This window comes from Candoia aspera, chromosome 8 (assembly GCF_035149785.1).
Source record: "Candoia aspera isolate rCanAsp1 chromosome 8, rCanAsp1.hap2, whole genome shotgun sequence".
Taxonomy (NCBI): Eukaryota; Metazoa; Chordata; class Lepidosauria; order Squamata; family Boidae; genus Candoia; species Candoia aspera.
The window spans coordinates 16,526,145-16,550,598 of NC_086160.1; the positions used below are offsets into that span (position 1 = coordinate 16,526,145).

At 42.1% G+C, this 24,454-nt stretch overlaps 1 protein-coding gene across 1 annotated transcript in view; it reads right to left on the bottom strand.

Annotated features, from left to right (window-relative positions):
- The window catches only part of USP46 (ubiquitin specific peptidase 46), a 30,819-nt gene extending 15,357 nt beyond the window's left edge, over positions 1-15,462 (bottom strand). Inside the window, exons 1-4 of the mRNA XM_063310568.1 lie at positions 15,314-15,462; positions 4,811-4,891; positions 3,974-4,187; positions 2,152-2,381 (exon numbers count right to left, since the gene is read on the bottom strand). Coding sequence (XP_063166638.1) covers positions 2,152-2,381; positions 3,974-4,187; positions 4,811-4,891; positions 15,314-15,349 — 561 coding nt within the window. The 5' untranslated portion in view covers positions 15,350-15,462. The remainder of the gene's footprint in view (positions 1-2,151; positions 2,382-3,973; positions 4,188-4,810; positions 4,892-15,313) is intronic.
- Positions 15,463-24,454: the final 8,992 nt, after the last annotated feature.

A 24,454-nucleotide genomic window follows, 5' to 3' on the forward strand; every position in this document is an offset into this window, starting at 1 on the left:
TAAAGGACAAACCTGAAAAAGGGGCAAATCTGAAATAAGTTCATAAGGGTTTTAAAAAAAAAGTTAATTGTTTATATTTATAACGTTGTTTTACAAAGGAAAATTCATGAGCAAAACCAAGAAAATAAATAATTAAATTAAATAAACTTAAAGGACAGCTTTCTGAAATAAAGGGCCATCCTTTACAATCAAGGATGTATGGTTACTGTATATATAGCAGCCAGGGATAGGTAAGCAGCAAACACCGTTTTCTGCATCTTTTTATTGGCCTTTATTTATCTATCCTATTTGCTCCTGATCAAGCCAGAGTATGGTGGTTTAGAGCTCATCCAGATTTTTGCAGCACAGACACAACCAGAAGCCTTCTCAGACCATGCGTCCAAATTCTGTGCTATGATTCCCTGCCACTTTCAGATCAGAAACCAAAACAAGGTGCAATGTAAATCCCAAAGCGCTGTTGATTTAGAAACTGAAGAAAAGGTCACACTGAATTCTCTGGAGGTCCAGAAAATGTTGCCCATTCCCGGGTCCTAAAGCCTCACCCTCGTGGTAGCCTTTGTATCCCCCTTTCCCCCTTTTCCCACTGAAGTTAAGAGGCCATGCCAAGATCGCTCTCCTTCCTTCAAGCCAGAACAAATGGATTCCCACATTCCATCCATCCCAAAAGAAATAAATCCTGCTATGGCTTAAAGTGTGACTCAGGACCGAATGTTACATTCTGAATCCTTCAGTTATGATGACTGACTGGCCATAATGAAGGACTATAAAGCCATATCCTGAAGCAGGTTAAGGAAATATAGGTTGTGTTAAGTTATATTGGTGTGCTGCTTCACAGAGGGCAAAACCAGAAAGAATAGCTTAAAAGATCTGAAGTAAATAAAAGGAAATGTCTAGGGCAGTAGTTCTTAAGCTGTTTGACCCAATTAACCCTTTTCCCAATCTTGAATAATGTAATTAACCCCCCTCTAAAATAAACACCCAGATTCTGTTGTTTCACACAACCACAAGTCCCAAATTGGTCTTTGACTCATAAATGAGCAATTACAAATTGCTTCATTACCCCTGAGATATGTCCAAATTACCCCCAGTTTAAGAACCACTGATCTAGGGAATGGCAAGAAGTTAGTTCATTACAGCATTAAAGTTTCATACCTACTGCTTTTCAATTTGAAGCACTCCTCTGGCTATTATTCCTTTCAGTCAACTTTCACTGAAGATAAATAATTCTAACTTAATTCTGTATCTGACATACAGAAAGGAGTGGCTCTGTAAGAGTCTGCTTTTCCATCAGGTGCCAAAGCCAGCCCAGTGTCATAGCAAAAACAAGTTCTTTGGATTTGAAGCTACATACTTCAGAAATGATTCTGAACTTCAAGCAAACACAGCCCTTCTCTGCTCTTCTTAAAGCACTGTGGCCACATCAGAGCTGAAAAAAATCTGGGTAACGCTAGATGACATCAGAAAGTTCGATTTCTCCATATCTCTTTGTGGCCATCTAGCGGCTGCCTTAGATCTGTTGCTCTGATTAAAGCAGCCACAATTTTGTTCAGACTGCCCAAACACCTGAAGAAAGGCAACTCTGCTTAAGATACACTTAAATGGGTTGACTTCTTAAATTGGTGGCATCTCTTTTCATGCAGAAGCCTGAAAAAGACATGGCTGCTTCACTTAGCAGGAGACAAGGGCTGCCTTTGTGCAAAGTCTGAGGCACATCTTCCAAAGCACTTTCCGGTGTGCACAGACTTAATCTATATACCTTTTCCAAAGTTGTAGACTGATATATTAAAGGTATGTACACATGCTGTTTGCATAGATATTTGCATATTAAAGATATGTACGCATGCTGTTTGCATAGATATTTGCATATTAAAAGATATTTATATTAAAATTATGTGCACATGCTCTTTGCATGTATAAGGAGACTGGACTGGGAGATCAGCAGTCCTTTTAAAAATAGTATTTGCAATAAATGGGGACAGTGAACTAGATAAACGGCCCCAAACACACACGAAATGAATAAACAAATACTGACTTCACCAACTAAAGCCACCTGCATTTCAGTGACTTCATAAATGTAGAGATTTCTCTGACTAGGCGCAGATTATCTAGTCGTTCACCAGTAACTCTTGTGCTAACCCTGCCAGTGCTTACAGTTTCACAGTTCAGGCATCTCGTTTCATTGGTCAAGGTTCCCTGAAAAATCTCGTGCACCCAGGTGAGCTCCTGCTTGTTGTCCTCTTCTGCTTCGTTCATGTTTCCGTTTTTCAGTTTGCCATTTTGTTTCTCCTGCTTCTTCTCCTCTTGCAGAATGTCGGCAACGGTGTTTAGTAAGTAGTTCAAAAACTCGTGAGCATCCTGCTGCATGTAGTTGTCAAAGAGATCTGTAAAAAAAAGAGGAGAGGAAAGGGCGTATTTTTACTGATTTATTTAAAAGATGAATGGAGCCGCCCATCTTGTAGCACACACAACTCTGGGCAGCTAACAATAGTGATTAAGACACAAATAAAACCAATACAGAAAGAAAGGAATGAAAGGAAAAAAATAAAATAAAGAAAAACCAGGTGCTCAACCCATAACTACAGGTGTGTCCTTGCACTTACGACAGTGACAACATTCACATGGTCACGTGATCGTGATTTGGGTGCTCAGCAACCAGTTCACATTTATGACTGTCACAGCGTCCCACGGTCATGTGATCACCATTTTTGACCTTCCCAGCCAGCTTCTGGCAAGCAAAATCAATGGGGTACATGATTTGTTTAATGACCACATGGCTTGCTTAATGACCATGGTAATTCGCTTAGTGACCACTGCAAAAATGGTGGTGAAATTGGGTTGGATTCACTTAATGACCACATTGCTTAGCAACTGAAATTCCAGTACCAATTGTGGCTGTTAAGCGAGGACGACCTGTATACCCATTCATCTCTTCAGTCCCCAGGCTCCAACCTTACTGTCCCAGTGCCTAAGGCTGTGGCTGGCATCAGGAGCCAGGACAGTTGGCAAACTTTAGGATCCTATGAGCCGTGGCTCAATGGCAGATCATGAATTCTGCATACGGATGCCATGGGGGTCTCATGATGTTTTCCAAGAAGTGCGTTGGGTGAGGCAACCTCTGGGCGAAGGACATTTTTCACAGCAAAAGGAAGAAATGTCTAAGCCACTTCATGCATGTCAAAAAGGATTTTGTTCCTGCTAGGATTTGTCCCACCTTGGATCCAATGAGAGAAGATGATCTAAATTCAGTCCTAGCATAATCTGTGGCTCAATTCTTTTACATCCCAATGTATGCAACACAGCAAAGAAGACTGGGCTCCAGCATGCACCCAACGGGAAATGCAAAATGCTGCCTCTGTCAGCTCTCCTCAAAGGGCACTGGGGAAGAGTGGACCCAGGGCCCCAAAGACAGGAAGGGTGCGTACTGCAGCTCTTTGCAGGAGCAGTCACTTCCTGCAGTTGACTGTCTCATGTTCCCTGGCCTAGGTGGGGCAGAGATCTAAGCCGGGACAAACTGGCCAAGACTGCACAAGTATCAGAAGCATACCTGGGCTGTATGCCACTAATGCTGAGCCAGTTTGGAGTAGTGGTTAAAGTACCAGGCTAGAAACCAGGAGTCTGTGAGTTCTAGTCCCGCCTTAGGCACAAAGCCAGCTGGGTGACCTTGGGCCAGTCACTCTCTCTCAGCCCTAGGAAGCAGGCAAGGGCAAACCACTTCTGAAAAAGCTTACAGTCGCCAGGAGTCAAAAACCTGACTCGAAGGCACAAACAACACCTGGGCTGTAAAAGCACAAATAGCTGCTACATGAGAGGAAAATGGTTCAGAAAGCTCTATGCCTCCCACTAGTGACCATCCAGTTTTTTGCAGCTCAGATATGGTACACCTAAACTATGACGTGTATCAGACCAGCACCCTGAAAAGTTATGGGGGTTGGTCCACCGACCATTGGCTTGGATTGCTTGGATCTACACATACCATTCTCCTTCCGTAACCTTGAGATGAATTTTTTGGGAGGAATCACCCCAACCTTCTTCTTCTGTGTAGCAATGCTATGGAAAAGGTCTGCTAGACAAGTCAGAAGATTTTCCTTTTTTTTCTGCTGGGCCTTATATGCCAGCACATTTTCCCGAAATGGCCGGCAGAAGTACAGGGCTTGCAGGACGGAGTTACAGTAGCACGTGTTGCCAAACTGCAAATAAGTGTACAGATAAGTAAGTAATGGAGAAATGGGTAGTGCAACATCAGAGTATCAATCCGGCTTGCTCCTCATTACCGTACCCCTGCCAATTAATTACTCAAGTAATCAATCAATGAATTAAGATTACAGGCTGTCTTAATTGCCATTTGATTTGGCAATCAAATGGCGATTAAGTTGCTCTCTGTTTTTGATCAGAAGGGTCCCTTAAAGAATTGGTAAATGCCCTTGCTGCCCTTTCAGACCTTCATAGTAAGTACAGTATGTTCCTTGCAAGGACATGAAAATGCAACTTGCATATACATCTACACTCTCTGTCTCAATTGTCCTGAACTCACATCCACATTCGGTCAAACCTGTTTACAAATTTTTAATAGATTCCTGAACTTGCAGGCAGATGCCTGTCCCATTTTAACCTTCATACCTGCAAAGCGATCCTTTGCAGAGGACAATAATCTCTAGAATCAACGTTCCCCAACCTGGTGCCTTTTGGTTATGCTGCATACAGATTCCTCCCAGCTTGGCTAAAGATCGCTAGCTAAGGATGTGGGGAGTTGACATCTGACACATCTGAAGGGCCCAAGTTGGGGAAGGCAGAATGGAGTAATAATACTTACATTGACCAGCCCAAAGTAGTGTTCATTGAGTGGAAACTGCTCTGGCCCAATGTCTTTTTCCAGAGCAGAGGCATTGGTGCCCTGGGGAAAAGAAACAGCCAATTATTCTCCTGCAAATTCAGATAGGACCAGAGAGGGACAAATGTGTTCCCAGAAAGGGCAGCTTTCTAGCTTCACCAAAAGTTGCACACTGTGGACCCCCCAGGCGATGCTTTACAGAGCTGTGCACTCCCGCGCCCTCTCTCTATGCCATTGGTGGCATGAGGCTGATGCAAAGGTTATGAATGCTCTCACCCTCTGACACCCCACAATATGGCCTTCAAAAAATTTTCACAAAAGGTGTTTTTATCCATAGCATAACCATAAAGCACACAAGAGTGCCAGCGACTGTAAATTAGGAGAGCACAGGATCCATTCTTTTTTGAAGAACGAAGCTGGAATGGATCACTAAGGAAGGCGGTTTATTTGCCTTCCCCCACCAAATCCATTAGCCTGCCATCAACCATTTCCCAGAATAACCTACAAAAATAAACACTCCCTCAGTCTTACTGATGCTATCCAGGTTTTAGTTTTGCAATCTTATCTGTTTCCTATCTACTATTTTGTTTGCCTAAGTTGCAAGGGCAGAGAAAGGGGAATGAGATGTTTTTCACTTGCTTAGATTAAGAAAGAAACTCTGATTTTTTTTTTCCAGTAAGAGAATGCTTTCAGAGAGTTGAATGCCAGAATGAGAGAGAAACCAGATAATTGCAAAGAGTGTGCAGGCTTTAAAAAATAAAGTCAACTTGCATGCAGGTGGGAGCTCAAAATAACATTACATGTGTTTCTTTAAATTTCATCTTGCTGTCAGAAGATATTTGTGAGATTTAGGCTACCTAAGCTTTTATATGTGTCATTCCTTCCAGCCAGGAGCATCTACAAGGTAGGGTCAAAAAACCTGACTTGGTGGCACATTAAAAAACCAGGTGGAGCTGTGGTTATCATCTTGAGTTTCTGCACCCAGCAGACACCCCTGCTTCCAGCAATTCCAATTGAAAATAAAAGCCTTTACTGAGTATCTTCAAGCCAAGCAAAGCTCTCTGTCCTGCTGAGCCCCACCTGGCCAACTAGAAGTCCCACCTGGCCTCATGTAGAAAGTAAGGAAGATGACCTTGATGGAGTTGTGCCAGCTCTGTTGCCAAAGCGACAAGGGTCAATACATACTTTAAGTCCACAACAGACAGATAATATCTGGAAGTGGCTCAGACAGACACCTCCCTAATTCACTGAACTATAAGCAGGAGGAGAGGTACAACATAATCAGACTTGCCAGATCCTGTTATTATAGCCATTCTCAGTAAAAAGTAGTTTTAGCCTTCCTGTAGAGTTGATTTCTTGGTCTGGTCTACCTAGAAGGGCTGGCATCATACCACAACAGCCCACTGTGGATATTCTTCACATGCTTGATTCCATGTACTGTATGCTATCATATCTGGGTTGCCATGTTCCACATGACTACTAGGTGGCATGTAACGGAGACATGAAGCTCTTCTCCCGTCTAGTGGTCTTCTGGATTTTTGCAGCCAAGATGTGACAGCCTTAACTTCAAATGATAGTAGGTATAATGAAGTTTTTATTGTCAGATTTCACCTCAGCCCTGCAAAGCAAAAAGTTCTGTTGCTCTTTGAATGCAGATATAATAATAATAGTAATAGTAATAGTAATGTAAAAACAGTAGCTAATGCCTCTAGGCTAACTGCCATTGCTATAAACTTTTGCTGCATTTACTAGAATGATCCACCTTCAAAAGTGCCACAATGCATCTCTATGGCATAATGGCTTCACTGGTGCCATTGCTTTCTGATGTTTTTGGCATGGAGGACATACTCACAACCATCAACTGTGGACAATATGTAATGGATCTGATGACAGAGTCTAATCTACCAAAACTTGAGTCAAACAAATTAAGTTTTATGGCAACTCCTCTGGAAATTTTTATCTACCCTAAGAGCAGAATCCCATGTCAGCAACTTTTTCTTCCGTTTCTGTCCCATTTATATCATCGGCTAACTTAAACTACACCAAGATCTAAGTCAAGTTATCTTCTTGTTTGTTCCTTTTCTTATTATTGTAGCTGGCTATCTTTCTGGTACTGCAGTTATTGCAGCTTGCTATTTCATCCTTTTTATCAGTTGCAGCATTATTCTTTTAAGTGTTCTCTTTCTGGATGCATTTCTTTTTCTCTTCTTTTGAATGAATATATTACATACACACACACCTACACACATCTCCCATAGACTTGATTGTTAATTTTTAAAACACATTTTTCACTCTTGCAGCACTATAATGCAGGAGAAAGAAGTTTCAAGAAATAGTTTTGTCCTTGTTTTGGGGATGTGTGTGTGCAATTAGGAATACCATTTCTTTTGATGTTTTCCACTAATTCCAAAGAATCACAGTGAGCTTTGTTTTTACATACTAGCCTGGAAGATATAAGCAATCCAGAATGGGATTCAAGTGAATGAGTTGGCTGATGGAACCAGGGTGGGTTGATTTACCCCTCTTCTGCGGTTAGTGCAGAAATACAGTTGCATGCAAAACTTTAGGTACCCAAGGTAAAACTGTATACATGCATGAATTCCATGAGTGAACAGAAGCTGAAAAGATTGTTCAGCAAGAGAACAATCCAAAACATATCTCTAAATCAATCATGAAGTACTTAAAGGAGAGAAAAATAAAGCTTTGTAGAATGGCTTTCACAATCCCCAGATTTGAATATTATTAAAAACTTGGTGGTGAAGTTCCAAGCATGCAGCACATACAAGAAGAACCGAGGATATTTCTGAGCTAGAAGAGTTCTGCAAGGAAGAGTGGGAAAAATTCGAGAAACAAGAACAGAAAGACGCTTAGCTGGCTACAGGAAATGTTTGGAAGCTGTTATTTCTGCTGAAGGATGTGTTATAAAATATTGACTGAAAGGATATCCAAACTTTTGCACCTGCCATATTCACCAATTCACTATTTTGAATATGTAAACAACTGCATAGAAATGGTAAGTATGTATTCAAATTTATGGAAAGATACTGCATTTAATTCTGTACTGCGTAGAGGCGTTATTAGCTTTGTTTCACTTAGGGGTTCATTGAAATAGATAATTTGTCCATAGGCATCTAAGCTTTTGCATGCAACTGTACATCTTTTTAGTGCCAGTCCCCAGCAGGCTAACAAAAATTGGGAAATTTATTTACATATGGATTACTTAAAATTATGTCCAAAGTAAAATCGACATTCCCATCATTATCCCACAAAGCTTTTCCTGGCAGTCAGTGGATCTAAAAAGAGCCACAAATATTCTCAACCTTTCTTTTCTAATGTGTCTAACCTAGATGATCTTGTCCTTCACAACTTCCCAGTAAAGTCAGAAATAGCACTCCATACAAGAGGGAGACTTCATGTATTACTAAACCACACATTTCTGTAGCTCCAACTATTACTCTTTTTATCTATCTATCTATCTATCTATCAAATTTGTCACCGCTCATCTCCTCTGGGCGGTTTACAACACAGAATAAATATACAATAAAAACTCAAATAAAAACACAATACAATTCCAATAAAATCCCATTAAAAACCAAAACAATTTCTTGACTACCCCAGCTCATAAAAACCAGATGGCTATGATCTCTTCAACCAACAGCCATTTGTTCCTGCAAAACAAATGGCTAGTGACTAGCAAGTGTGACTTTCCAATTCTGTTGGTTAGTAATGCACAGAATTCATTTTTGTTTCCAAACTTCCCAATCTGAGGAAGGCATTGCCATTTTCAGACTCAGTGGGTATATGCCATTCTTAACACTCCTCTGCCTTTTATACTCAAATAACTCACTCATTCTCTTGTGATGCTAAATTTGCTCTCACGGAAAAAAAGGGTGAACCCACATCTTAGTAGAGCATCTAGGGGAATTGTCACTGCTCTGTATGACTTCACAGGTCCAAAGCTCTTAGCTTCAGATATAGTCAATGGAGCTGGGAACCAATCAGAGTTGACATTCAGGCATTGTACAAATACATACACAAAACATCCATTTCCCAAACTGGCTTTTAATACTGTAGAACTGTGTTTCTCAATCTTAGCAACTCTAAGATATGTGGACTTCAACTCCCAGAATTCTCCCATGCTGGCTAGGATTCTGGGAGTTGAAGTCCACACATCTTAGAGTTGCCAAGGTTGAGAAACACTGCTATAGAAGATACCCAGCAGGATCAGCTGGGAATTTATTTATCCTCTTTTTAAAAATCATTATTTATTTAAAAGCAAACATATTAAAAAGAGCTAAGAACAAATCAAGATTCCAAAAACAACAGTTATAAGTACTAGGGTAAACAGAAAGAAGAATTCGGCCTATTAAGTTTTGCAAAAAGGACATTTTTTTCCCAAACCGAATCAAAGGTAATTTTTCTGATATATGCCAATACCCCCCATCTTTTATATGTCAATTTTTCCATAACAATAATTTTCCGTAAGAGATTAATAGTATGGATATCGGAAAATATGATTACGGTCCCAAGATAAGCTTACTGTCATAATTTAGTGAGACAACTCAAGGAACTGAAAATATAACTGTTCAACTCATGATGGCTGCTGCAAGGTTGGCTAAAGCAAATACTGGAAAAATTCAGAGGCTCCATAAAATGGGCAGTAGGAATAACCTTAAGGAACAGGAGAAACAGACACAAATAAGACAAGAGTCAGATAATATAAATTTAAGTCTGGGGCAGAAATGTAATTTGAGAAAGCGCCTCAGACTTGACCCTCCCTAGTTCTCACAAAGATAAGGGAGTGAGGGGGAAACGTATTCAGACTTGCAAAATTTTGTTACTGTAACCTTATAATAAAAACAGTACTTGCGTTCATAACTTTGGTCTCTAGTCTGGTCTACCTCTAACGGCCAACACTCCATCATTAGGTCACTGTACAAAAAATTATGGGATTTATTTATATTCTTATCACAGGAAATGGCAAGCACCTGTGTAGGAACAAAGCTGCTGAGGTAGGAATCAGTGCTTCCCAGAGTAGAAAAAACTGTTAGGTCACAGATGAGAAATATAGATGAGATGCCTTCTAAAGCCGTCAAGAGAACAGCCAAGTATCTCTTGACTTGGAAAGGTGGAAGGAAAAATCTTAGATTTTAAATCCAATAGTGCAGTCCTATATATAGGCCTTGACTTCTATGTACTGCAGTATCTTCAGTGTTTATTCAGCTCTAATCTTGTCTGCAGTAAAGAGACTAATTTTTGCTGAGTAGCATTTGAGATTTCTGCCAAGTAAAGTAAGTCTTGAATAAGGGATTATGTGTTTGGGGAGATGAGATTTACAGCTGTGCCTGGTGGGAAGCTGGACAATTGGATCATCTCAGCCTCCAAGTAGCTCTAACATGTGAGATACCATCAGAAGCCAATGCAGTAGGTTGAAATTTTACACTGAATTCCAATAAATGATTTTAGGTGTAGTTCAGGACCCTGGGAAAGAGGGTAGTGGGGAAGGCATGACAGATTACTCCAAGAGGAGATTATTAATGGCAGTAAAATATAATTTCCCTGAACTTCAGCAATCACGTAACACAGTGAGAAGTGAACTGGGAGATTATGCATGAACTGGAGAGACACGCACTGCAGGGGATTTGGGTGACAATCAGGAAACAATGGAAGATTGTCCTACATGAAACACTCTCTAATCCTCTTCCTACAGGGGCCAGCCAGGTCCTGGTGGAGAACCAGTAAGTATAAATACAGAAGTCTCTGAACTTGGATTCCATTTTATAAAAGCCACTGATGACATCATGCTATTTCATTAATCTGCTTGCTTATTTGCTTTCCTCCTAAACTTTATTGCAAAAGAAGACAGTGGAAATTTTAAAATGAGTGCAGTACAAAATCAAATAACTCTCAGTTGGAAATCTCTGTTTTTCATCTCATACAGGATTCTCCAAGAGTTCCAAAACAGCAGGTGCTCTCCAGGTCCCCTCTATTAAACTTCGTCATCTTGCGGGACCAAGGGAGCTTGCCTTCTGTTGTGGCCCCCACCCTTTGGAACAGCATCCCTCCAGAGACGAGGATGGCACCCACTCTCTTGGGGTTCCGGTAAACTCTTAAAACCTGCCTTAGTCCCAGGCCTGGGATTAATGTATTAATGTTTGGGGGGGGGGGGTGCTGCTGTTGTGATCTGTGTTGCCTTTAAGATCATTTTAGTCTGGGCTGTCTGTGTAGCTTTATGTTTTCATTGTTTTTATTTTATTTTATTATTTATTTGTTTGGTTGGTTGGTTTTGGTTTTGTATTCTGCCCAGAGTCTCTTGGACAGCTATAACAAACTGAATAAATCATCATCATCTTCATCATCTGTAGGTAAAAGAACCTCCAGGTTTGGTGTAACACTTCTAGGAAGTTTATTTTTTCTCCCTCCCTCTGCTCTATCCGTCTCGAAGTCTCCAAAAGATGTCCAAAAGAGACAAAAATGGTCCAGGCCTTTCTGATCTGTATCTTCTAGTTTACCGAGGAACATTCAGCCTCTACATCCACTGGGCCCTCTAACATCAGATAGCTAGGTTGGTATATAAGCATATAAGCTAATAAAGATTAAAATCTTTGGAATTGTATTTCGCAAATAGAAATGAAGCATTTAAGCTCCGGAATTTAGGACCAGCAATATAATACAGTGACAGCTTTCAGATGCTGAATTAATTGTCTACTCTCCAGATACTCAAACCAGTAATACTTGATTGTGTGGTTAAACTCTTTCAATATTTGCCATGCTTCAGCATTTCTCTTGTTCCTCTCCCAGCTAAATTTTACAATCGAAACAATGGTGATAACAGTAATTTTCTCACCTCCTGTTGAATGTGTAGACAATAAACATTTTTCTAGAGGCTGCTTCACGCACAATAAAATCTCTACGGAACTGAGTCCAATAACTCTGTGTTGGCTGCCCAACAATAACAACACTCTGAAATTGCACAGTCCTTCTCTTCAGTGCTTACACCACTTTATATGCACTGGGCAAATTGAAAGACAATGCTTAAGCTCCCCGAAACACAACATACTATCTTAGTCATGACCTAATAATGTCCAATTAATTTCAATAGGCCTTTCCTTGAAATTATCTATTATCTCATTAATCCTGGCTTATTAATTCTGGGAGACATAGATCCAATATATCTGGATGCTACCAGGGTGCGGAAAGGCTGCCCTAATACAACCCTTTATGGCAGGTCAAGAAAATTAGTGCCACTATACAGAGGCATAAAGGGATGAAACACTGAGAAATAACAGCTTGTTCACAGTCAGCCACAAAATTCTTAAGTGAGGATCAGTTTACCCCAAGGCGTTTCTGCTGTGTGGACTTCAACTCCCAGACCTCCCCAGCCAGCCAGCATGCTGGCTGGGGAATTCTGGGAGCTGAAGTCCACATGTCTTAAAGTTCCTGAGGTTTTCAAACACTGGACTACACTATGGAAGAAGCATGATATATACTAGAGTTTAGATCATACTTGGGATCCTGCTCTGACTACCCGGTATCGCCACTCAAACATACATGCAACCTTATATACTGCTACGCTATTGGCCTTCCGGAAGGCCTTGAAGACCTGTTTGGCCCCTCTACTGCTTCAAGGTTTTGTTCTCTTGCTTCAAAGGAAGAAAGGTGACTCTCTTGCTGTGGTTGAACTTCCAGGCGCAACAAGGAGTACATGCAGGGAAGCACAAAGTCACCAATATTATGCTGTTTGCAACTGATGATATAGAGCAGTGTTTCTCAACCTCAGCAACGTTCAGATGTGTGGACTTCACCTCCCAGAGTTCCCCAGCCAGCAATGCTGGCTGCGGAACTCTGGGAGGTGAAGTCCACATATCTGAACGTTGCTGAGGTTGAGAAGCACTGATATAGAGACAAGGGTAAGTAACAGAGGAGCAGGTCTATGATCAAATCCATCACCCTAGGACAGTGTTTCTCAACCCTGGCAAGTTTAAGATAGGTGAACCTCAACTCCCAGAATTCCCCAACCAGAAACACAATACATGAGCCTTGGGCAAAAAAGACCAAATCTAGAATGCCACAGAGGTAACTGATTTCTCTCTGCTGAGCTAGTAGAGCGGAGTAATTCTATTTAAACCTCTCATGAAATTTCTGAGTGGCTTTGGGTAATGTGGCAACCCCTTAAAAACTAACACATTTATTATACCCTAAACCTATATGGCTTAGAGTCTACTGTACTCTCTTGGCTTCAGTTGATCATACAGCTAAAATTGTATAACACATTAATTATATTACATTAAGTATATATCCCCCTGGCCTATAAGACTGGGATAACTCCCAGAGACATAACCGTGGTAAGGGCATAACAGCAAAATGGAAGCCAAACCATAATACCTTTATTACAGCATAAATGAGCAGGAACTTTTATTTATTGTTGCATTTTATGTCATGTTGGGTTCTACCCATTTAAGCTCAAACAAAAAACCTCCATGCCTGTTCCACTAGGGATATTAGGATTGCGTGCAGGTACCATCTATTCCTTTTTGTAATGGTCATTCTGCTTATCTCCAGCTTTACGCACAATCTCGCAGATTTTCCTGTTCATATTTCACTGCCATTTGACCATGTTTTTCCCCTCCTGCCCTTTTATGAGTGGTGGTGTGTGTGTATGTATGTGTGCATGCATGTGTGAAAGACTTAGAGAGGGAGAGGTGTATCAGCAAACAAGCATAACCACACAAGTGATGAAATGGATTCTAGTCTATGAAAGCTTCTGTCATAATATATCTAAATAGAGGCCTACTTAGGGGAAAGGGAAAATTTTGGCTGGGCAAGCCATAAGCCACCATTGTTTAAAATAATCATAAGGATTACTGTGAGATAAGAGGTTTGAACCCAGAGGAAAAATATTATGTAAATACTTTTACGGTTCAGCTTCCCAAAGTATATTTTTCATTATATTCAGATGTGCCATGATTCACAACAGTGCCAAAAAATAGGAAAATGTCATCAATGAATTGGCTCAATAGTGAATCAAACTGAGGAGGAATGGAGTTTTATACTCCCTGTTTATAAATATTTGTGATGCTGATCCCGATGTACAATCATGTTTTATGCTACCAGTCCCTTTAATTATAGATATATTCCACCATACACTTTTCAACTGCATCACAGATAGTTGGAGAGCCTTTTCTATTTTTCCCAATGTTGCATCTCTATAAGATTTAGACTACAAGTCTTGTGCCCCATGGCTACTAGCAATGACATCTGGGCCTGGGCCTGCCTCAAAACACAAGTCCTATCACATGCAGCTATCATTGCGAAAGATTCACACAGCCTTCTCCTATTATTATTGGACACCAGTAAAAGAAGGTGATGCTAATCAAGTGTGGGTTAAGGTTTAAAGTTTCCCTATGTGGTGGGCCTAATCCAGGACAGCTACAATGTGCTTGTTTTAGAGCAACATTCCTCAACCTGGTAACTGCCAGAAGTCTGGATTTCAATTCCCAGAATTCCCCAGACATGCTGGCTGGGGAATTCTGGGAGTCAAAGTCCACACATCTGGAAGTTGCTCAAGTTGGGAAACAGTGCTCCCCCAAAAAAGAAGGGCAATAGCATTCTACATCCAAGTTATTTAGATACACCAGTAAGTTTCTAATACCACAACAGATCCTCTCAACATTGTGATTAATGCCCCACTTTAACACTACTCCGCTCTCCATTCAAAACTCTGCATGTCATTAAAGAGTGACAAGTTTTCTCAGGGCAGGTCTTGCAATCCTTGACTCATTATTCCACCCATCTTCCTTAAAAAAAACTTTTGGACACCCTGCTGCAAATTCAGGAGTCTAACTTGAAAAGGGGTGAAAAAGAGAGGAGAGCATCTTGATGGCCAGGAAGCAGATGTTCAGAACTGAAAGTCTGAGCCAGTGGCACCGAAACAACTCGGCCCAACCCTGCCTGGAGCCATTTCAGAAAATAAAGAAGGGTTAAAGCCCCCCTCCTGCCTTGCTTCCAACTGCTGATCTGGGGTCAGCTCCTTCTGCAGCAGACGCAGCCTCAAAAGGAAAGAGTATAGTCCAATTTGAATTCACTGTTTTTTTGTTCCTGGCAACCTTTGCATTGGACCAACCCGGAAACGCAGCCTTTCCCCTTGCCCCCCAAATTCCTTGATGCAGATCCACCCCCATCTCAACAGATGCACAACAGCTGGAGGTAAACTTGGCCGGACCCCCCTCTCCGACGCCACTCCGCCCACAGGAGGCTCTGGCGCAAGCACCGGCCCCGCGACGCGCCCGCGGCTCGCTCCTGCGACGCCCCTCGCTCCGAAGCCCGTCCCCCCGGGCAGCGGCGCCCCCCAGGCCCCAGCCCTGCCCCGCCGCCGCCGAGGGCCCCTTCCACGCAGCGAAGCCGGCGCCCCACCCCCGCCGCCCGGCCTCTCCTGCTGGCCGCCACCCTCGCCAGCCGCGGCCCGTCTCCGCGCCGGGCACTCACCATATTACAAATGGAGGCGATGTTTCTGACAGTCATGAGTCTAAAGGTTGCAGCGATTCCCCACCGCCATCTTTAGAAGGGGAAAGCCGGCATGGCCGCGGCGGGAGGACCGGGGAGAGGCGCAGGCGGCCGGGCAGGAACGAGAGCGGCGGCCCCCCAGGTTGCAGCAGGCAGGAGGGCGAGGCAAGCAGGCAGGCGCCGAGAGGGCATCGGCCGGCTCCCGGCGTTGCCTGCGCGGGTCGGATCAGCTGCAGAGCGCCTCGGAGAGCATGGCTGGCGGGGGGCTTCGGCACGCGCGCGCACGCGGGCTCCGCTGCAGCCGCGCTTCGCTGCCTCCGCCAGCCGGGACCGCCCTGCTCTCACTTCGCCGCTTTCCCTCTTTCTTCTTCTTCCCGCTCCTCCTCCTCCTTCCCCCGCGCCGGGCGCTCCGCTTCCCGTCCCTCCATTGCAGCGCGGCGCCCGGGATCCACTTTGACAGCGGCGGGGTTGGGGCTGGTCAATCCTGGTTCATGGCGTGCCCACCGACCAATCGCCGCGCCGCCCCTCGGGAAGGCAGCGCCCTACTGCCAATGCAGCGGCTGGCGAGTCAAAGGCGGTCCCGCCCACCAGGCCAGCCTTTTTGTGGGGGGAGGTCGAGCGGCGCGGAAAGCGGCGCCCGGATTGGGGTGCGCCGTTCTCTCCCTGCGCAGTGGGGCTCTGCGTCGCGCATTTTGCAGTCGCTTTGGTCGCGCGTCCTGCTCAAAGCTGCAACGCTTTTACACAGCTATGCATCAAAGGCTCCTTATGCACGCCTGAAAGCGTGGCACTGAAGTTTTGGCTGCTGGGGTGGGACCTCTCCCCGAGAGAAACTTCTTTTCCCCCGCTTCACTTCTAGAGCAATTGCCTTTGCGTAATCAAGGACTGAAAAATCGTGGGAAGTGCGTGCTTATAAAAACACACTAGCCACACACAACCTTTTCCAGTAACAAGAATTCCAGGCAGCGCTGCTGCAAGAAGTAAATACGATTTTCTCTCGACAGCACCAGCATACAGGTGCCCTGGGCAGTTCCCCAGAGCTGCTGTGCCTTTTATTGATCTTGTGCGCAAATGGAGAGGTCTTAAGCGTCTGCAGAATGGTGCTCTTGCTGCGCAATTCTCTGGATGTTGTTTTCACAGCTCGTTTTTCATAGGGGTATACTTATTCTCGAGTAAAGGTTCCCTAAAACTGCAGTTGAGCAGCGTTTCCTTGTTCTAATCCTACAGTACAGCCTAATACTAATGCACGATTTGGTCAATGCATCTTCAACATTTTCATTGCCTAATCAGCAATTTATGCTCTAAAGTTAATGGAATCTGGGACTGTCCCTGAATCCAAATGGGAACTCTGTGTGCGTGTGTGTATGTTGGATATACTTTTCCCATTACACAGATGCAAAACTGGGGTTGTGCTCGATAACCAGGGATTCCTAATTCCATTTATTCTTTCAATTTGTGGCCACCTGCCATCAGCTTTCACTACCACAAGAGTAAATTCATGCTGTCAGTTCAGCCTGCTGGGTGTTCCACTACATAAAATGTTTTACTAGTCATTCCACCCAGTCCAACAGGTAGAACTGGAGCACAGACTTCACCAGAACTGAGATATTAAAATAAGATATGCTACCCATAAAACTTTTCTGTATTTCAATCTATGCAAAGGAATAAATAAATATGAATCTGACATCAGAAAAGATTTAATCTGCTTTGGAAATCTTTGTGCTTCTCTTGGTTATAAATTGTATTATACAAATATTATTTTTATTCTTTATTTGTACTTCAATAACATACTTTTAAAAGAGAATAAAGAAAAGAAAAGCTTCAGAGACAGGAAGGAGCATATTTCAATCTCCCAGGTCTGATTTTTTAAAATTCTTGCAATGACTTTTCTTGAACAGTGTGAAACTGAATAACAGAGAAATTGATTTCTACCATCTTTGGCCCGAACAGGGATAAGAGATTGAAGATTGGGAGGGGTGTGTGTTGATATTTATCATACTAAGAGTACTTGTGTCATCATCAGCACTACTTTGTAAATGGGCATGGCAACTATTTTATATGTATTTAAGCAAACAGATTGTCTCTTATTTGCATTTATTTTCCTTCTAGCGTCACTGTTTCTCACTTCTGGAAGGCTGTGAAGATCTGGCTATTCAGCTGGGTACAAAGTCATTCTGATATGGGGTGCAGGTGTGGTTGTTACGTTAGCCATAGAAATATGCTAAATAAATAAATAACTTAAAATATTGTTTCATTGACAGATGCTTATCTTTATGACTCTTGTTTTTACCATTATATAACCTTTCATCTGAAGTCGCTTTCCATGTATAGAGCTAAATGTATGGAGGGAAAGGAAGATGATAGGCCTGCCCCCCACCCCCCATGAAAATTGCATGTCCTTCTGGCTCAGCCTAATGCATCATCCTGAACATTCCAATAGCTTCCCCACTGATGCCACAGATCTTGATAAATGACCTGCAGAAATAAAGCAAATAGAATTCTTACTCAGTGTTTCTTAAACAATTTGTTTTCAGGTCCCCTTCCCACTTTTTAAAATCATGGAGGACCCCAGAAGAGCTTTTGTTTGCATGGGTTATATTTATTTATATTTTAATATTATTAATATTAAAAATTAAAACTGACACATTTGCAGAATATTTATTGAATCAAGTAAAAATAACAATATTAAACCCATTATATATTAACTCAAAATATTTTTCACGAAAAGCCCTATAATTTTTAACAAATAAAAAATGAGAAGTGACAGTTTTAAATTTTTGCAAATATCTTCAATATCTGGCAAATAATTTTGATTTTGCAGACCCCTGAGAAAGTCTTGGGGGACCCCCAGGAGTCCTCGGACCACGCTTTAAGAAACACTGCTCTAGGTGATCTACCTTTTAATAATCTTATTGTCTTGTTTTCTATACTGGCCTTGTAAATATGTCCACTGAAGTTACTTTTTAACAAACCTGTTTAAAGTCAATATCCTCCATGACAGCCATAGCAGAATGGAAGTCTTTTTCTCCATATCCTTTAGAAACCCAAAATACTTACCTGGATAATAACCAACAGGAGAATAAAATCTGCACCTGCCATTGAGTTGGCACAAGACTGGTGTAAAATTGCCCCCTTCTTTTATTAGTCTGGCCACTACCTTCCCTGGAATTCAGTTACCAGGAATTTCTTCTTACCTGTAGCTATCAAGCATGCTGTCAACAGTGAAAATTTTCTTTTTATCCAATTTTTGTTCATTTGGCCTCCCAGACTTTTTTTCACTGATGTTTAGATTTTTATCATCACGAATGCTGGATACGATGTCCTGGAAGAGGGCAATGGGGAAATCTGTCTGCAGCCATTTCCCCCACTTGTCACTTACAGCATCTTCTGGTAATTCTCATTACTTTTGGTTGGATAAGTCTGGAACTATATTTTCCAACACTGGCAGCTTTCAGAGATGTGGACTTCAATTCCCAGAATTCTTAACATAGTCATGCTTGCTTGGGAATTTGGAGAGTTGAAGCCCATTTATCCAGAATCTGCCCAGGTTAGAAAATAAAAGTGGCTATAGAACTTCTTCCTAAATTATGTATCTTTTTCAAACCCTCATGAAGGATTGGATGTACAGATTTAACTGCATTGCTTCACTGACCCTAAGCTATACTTTTTAAAACTGTTATCTCAAAAGTATTAAAATGGACTTGGATCCATAACAGCTTGGACAGCAATCAATTTTTTTTCATTTTTTTTAAAGTGCAGTTCAACTTTTTGCAAGTTTTGTTGCAAAAGAATACCCTAGATAGCAAGTCACAATAAAAACAGGCAGGGCAGGGTATAAATCACACGGATGTATTCTCTCTCTCCCGCTTTTAATGGTTGGAAAATGAATGCTGGGAAAGGATAGGGAGGCTAAGAACACAGAACAATTGTTCCCATTGTATTCCTTCATGACAAACAGCCCTGTGTTTCCTGTCGGTGGTAAGGTCAAAAGAACTATTTATAACTCAACTGTGCTTATATAATTATATTGAACGGTCAAACGAAGGCACTGCATTTCCTTTTAGTAGTTTACTGATCCTTTGGTGGCCAATACAGCCAACCAAATATCACCATAAACTTTCCATTTTGTTATGTGGATGAGGGAAATTCCAACAGTTAGGCTGCTGTCCAGCTTAACTAACACTGCTATTAAGCTATTGTTCCATTCAGGTTACCCCCAGGCCATCTCTCCCCATCAATTCAAGTGACACCTTTACCAGGGTTAACGTAAACCAGAGTTCCTTAAACTCTTCAGGTCATTGATAAGTTCGGCTGTACTGTAATTCCAAGATGCCTCAACTGGCTAATGGTCACAGGTTCTGAGAGTTGTGGTCCAAAATGTCTGTTGCAAACCAAGTTGTCTACCATGGATTTATGATTATTCACCACAGAGTCACTTGTTTGAAATGGACAGCTATACAAATTGAATGAATGAATGAATGAATGAATGAATGAATGAATGAATGAATGAATGAGAGTGGAGGACATGTGACAAAAGTATAAGGCAACCTTCCCTAATCTAAGGATGGAAATCAGACAGAATGGATTTCAGTTCTCAAACCTTTTAACCAGCACGTCCAAAGATTTTAGTAGCCAGGACTTTCGTAAGTTTTAAGTTCAATATATCTGGAAAGTACATGATGGTGGGTTTAGAGCAGGGGTCCCCAAACTCTTCAGCTCATCAACCCCCAAACATTTATTATATGAAAATAATTTAATAATAATAATAATAATAATAGAGAACTCAAGGCCGCTCTGGCCAATGGCTGACCATTCAACCCTGGGTAACACAGTTTCGCCACCAGCCACCTCACCTTCAGGGCTAGGGACTGGTGTGGAGCTCTACAGAGACCCCAAATGATTTATTGACCCCAACTGACCTGCCATCATTTATCAACCATCTATGGACCCCCAGCCATTTACTGACCCCCTTTTGACCCCCAGCCATTTATCGACCCCTTGGATAGTCTCATCAACCCTAGGTGGTCGATATTGACCACTTGGGGGAACCCTGACATAAACCACGGTTGACTTACTCCATTTTTCTGGGTTCATAAAACACACTGAACCATAAACAAACCACACAGGTTGAACAACATGCAAGGCCAAACTCTGATTCCTTAAGTGATGGTGCTGTGTGTATACAAAGACAGCCTCCAAATGAAGAAGCAGAGGATTTCCTTGCAGGGAGGAACTTAAATCAGAATGGTATTAGCTCTTTCCCAGCCTGGCAATTCTCTGAACCGAATCACAACAGAGCTTGACCAAGCAGGATGAGGCTAGGTGGAACCTGAATCTACTTCATAGGGTTGTTGTGGAGAAAAACAGGAGGGAGCATTGTGTAGGATGCCTCTACAAAAGATATAAATCCCGCTAATCGATCGATCCATCAACCTGATTGGCCAGGAGCAGAGACTGACAAATCAGAAGAGCATGGCGGATCTGGTTAGGTTATATATAGAGCTTGTAAAAAAAAAAAAGGCAGGAAAAAGTAGGGTTGCTCCCTCAATTACCTTTTTTAAAGGAACTCAGCATTGGTCACACTTCTAAGAACATATCTCAGTTGTTTGGCCTTGATTTGAGGAATTTTTTCTTTCACAAAAGGTGGCAGCACTCCGCCCACCTTGGCTGATCTTAAAAAAGCTAGGCAGGTTGAACCTGGCTGGTACTTGGATGGGAGACCAAGGGTTGCAGGCTGGACTAGAAAGTTGGAAAAACATCCTGCAATAAGAAAACAATATGGGTGTATCCATGGAGTCACCAGCTGAACTCAGTGAAGACTTTCCTTTTATTTTACATCCTAGAACAACAATTTTATTGTACTTCCTACTGTTCACACCTACTTTGTTGCCACCTCTAATAATTAAGAAAGGCCCACAGTGATCCTCAGATGATGGGGATTCACAGTAGTATTTTCTCCCATTAAAGGAGAGTTGCCAAGGATGTTTTTAGTTTTGCTGAGCTTAGAAATTCAAGTGTTTGTAATGTCACAATGACAGCTCATATTCATCAAACTGAATAAGCTATCACCAAATTCACAAGATGGGTTAACCCATTATGCTGATAGAAATTGATTGGTTTTCATTCACAGCCAGATTATTTACAGCAGCTTTTACAGTCAGTTCAATTCCCCCTAAGTAACTCATTGGAGTGTGATTATATTATAAAGCAGGGCTCTTTCCTACCTTGCTGCTTAATTACATTTCATAAAGATGTAATTCCAATGTAAATTAGTGCCTTTGTAGAAAGAGTCACAAAGAGACAGACTTTGCACGCAGAGCTCAGCTCTCCTTGTGTACATAATATTTGTCTTCATTATAGCCGTTAGCTGGTTAGAAAATGTTCCCTGCCTTCTGTGGTGTTAAATCTTGCATAACATTGCAGCTGTGGCGTCATCCTTTTGATAACCCATTCAGTGGAAAAGCCACTGAAACTGGGGAAATACAAAGTATGACTCTTTTTCTCAAGCAAATAATCTTGTTTTTTGCCACTTACCCTATAAAATGCTAAAACATGCAAAAAGTGGGAAAAACGCTTAAAAGGAAAAAAAATGCTCTGCAATCTAAGAAAAAGGCTGCTAAATTCAAGGGGCTGGCAGGAGCCATTACCCAGTATAAGTAAATGAAATAAATATCCAGAAATAATATCCATATACAGTACTGAGGATGGGCTGGTCCTGCTTACAGGCCTCAATTTTAGCTTGCTCAAATATGTCTGGCTTCTGCTAAAGTCGATGACCACAAAATGTGATCTGACCCCGTGGGCTCTTTTTCCACATCCAGCTAACTTTGCTGGAGTTCTTCTGAAATAGCCCTTTATTCACCTGCTAGTTAACTACCTTTCATAAAGCTGACTGAATGCTCAGGATGAGTAGTCAATATTTCATCTGGGGGAAGCTGGACTCATAACAGAGGTTCCATCCACACTTCCACCCTTACAGAATAGCCATCTCTTGCACAGGCTTGGCCAACTTGGGTCAAAAGAAGCCGGGGCAGAAAAATGACAAAATGCAGTGTGCAATGAACATGCCAACAAATGATAGGACGGAAAGAGGTTGAGGGTAGCTGGGATTAGAGTGCTGCCTTTGAATCAGTCCTTGTGATCATCCACCTTGGAGAAGTGAATTACTCTGGTTGTAAATCTGTGAAAAAGCCAGTTTATTTTTAAGAAATGACTCCAATTTCAAAGCTCTCACATCTGTGTGCTCCCCCAACCCCAACATCTGGTAAGGGGGGATGTGTAATAACTGTTTGAAAATGGCTTTTAAGAAATTTTAAAAAAAAACGGGCATTATCTTTGCTGTGCGATTATTAAAATGCAAAATGGTGCCTCTGGCTTGTTAAATATATAGTGCATCTGCCTGCTCTTACCTCCAATATTTTTAATAGGGGAAGCTAGAAGTGTTAATTGCAAAGCGCTGGCATTGTAGAAGTCAAATTGTGGGTTGCTGTGACAGCCATGTAGGCAGGCAAGGGAACTTGAACTATTTTCAACATGTAATAAAACCTGTATTTATACAGTTAGTGATAAATCCATGCACTAGCAGGAACCAGTGGTTCCAAATCAAAATTGGGATTCATGCTTTCTTTTTCATTACATTTATTTCATGGCTCCATGGTGTGTGCAGAGTCATCCCATTTTATCATTTGTTGAAAAGACTTGCTGAAAGTCCCAAACCAAGATTATGGCTAGGTGGGACTTTGGCATCCTCCTGTGCTGTTAACCCATACGCAGAACTGTCTGAAGACATCTGATACGGCTCTTGAAGCTAAATTGATACAAGTACTTGGTGAAAACTTCTCTATGGGCTTTTCCATTCTTGGGGCTTTTTCTTGAGATGGGAAGAAAACATGACAATTTGAAAACTGCCCCCCATCCCCCACACGAGGCCAGCAACATGTCTGTTCTCACTTAAAGGGGAAGTATGAAGGAGCCATGCTTGCCAAAGAAAACCCGGGATGCTTTTTCTCCTCTTTGGCAGGCCTCTGCTCTAGGGAGATGGGGACTGAAAGTGGGAAGTGGCAGAGGGGGCTACCAGTAGGAACCCCAACCTCAGGAATGCCTTCCACAAGATCGCTATTCCTACCTGAGCCTAAAAGGAAGAAAAGACTTGGATTGGGGATGTTCTGTTCTGACATCCAAAGCAAAAACAGCTACGGAGGCCCAGAGTCATGTGGTCAGGTGGTGGTCCTGCAGTGGGCCAACTGGAATCCTGCAGCTTGCGGATCTCCCTCAGGTTCCTCTTCCATGTGAATCAGAACATTTGTGTGCTTCCAACAGACAACACCACTTTCCTGCTGGATTCCTTTGATCTGGCTGTAGTGGCACCGAGATGGAGACTCTGTTGTGACGACATCCCCAGCAAATGGTTAGCAGGTCACCCGGGCAAGGAGATACCAGGGTAAGATCTCTGTGAGCTTGACAGCAGCTTTGGATCTCATTAACCATGACATCAGCAGGGTTTAAGAGGTGAGCCAATCTACTCCTGGCTAAGCTGTGGCATAGTTTTTTCTTCAAAATGCTACAGCGGTATGGATTTTCTGCAAGAACTCTTGCCTCATCCTGCTTCCCATCTTCTGCGCTTCAGCTGCCTTAGCAAATCCTTCCTGGGAAAAGCTAGTTTGATAGAGAAAAGGTTATGGAATAGCAATTTGCTACTCTTCGAGGTACCCTAAAACACTTTTTTGGGTCATTTTTGCCGCAAAAGACTATCCCTTGGGAATTCATTTATATATTTACTGGTTAAAAGTTTGTCCTCCTTAACACTCTTAGTTTAATCAAATATATGTAATACAATAATAATGTTAACATTGGTTAGTAGTAGTCAATTAACCAATAACATGACATTGCCATGGTTTGCGGTAGATTTTGTATAAAAACTTTGAAAATCCACCAAGTTTTATGACCCAAATCAATGTTCTGGACCAAAACCTGTTGGACCCATGACTGTAATATATTATTCTATGCAGGCAGATCTGATGTGTTTTGCATTCAGACTTTAGCATCTTGATGTCCTAGAGCAGGGTTTCTCCACCAGGGTTCTGTGGCACCCTAGGGTTCGACAAGAGCTCAGTAGGGGTTCCCTGG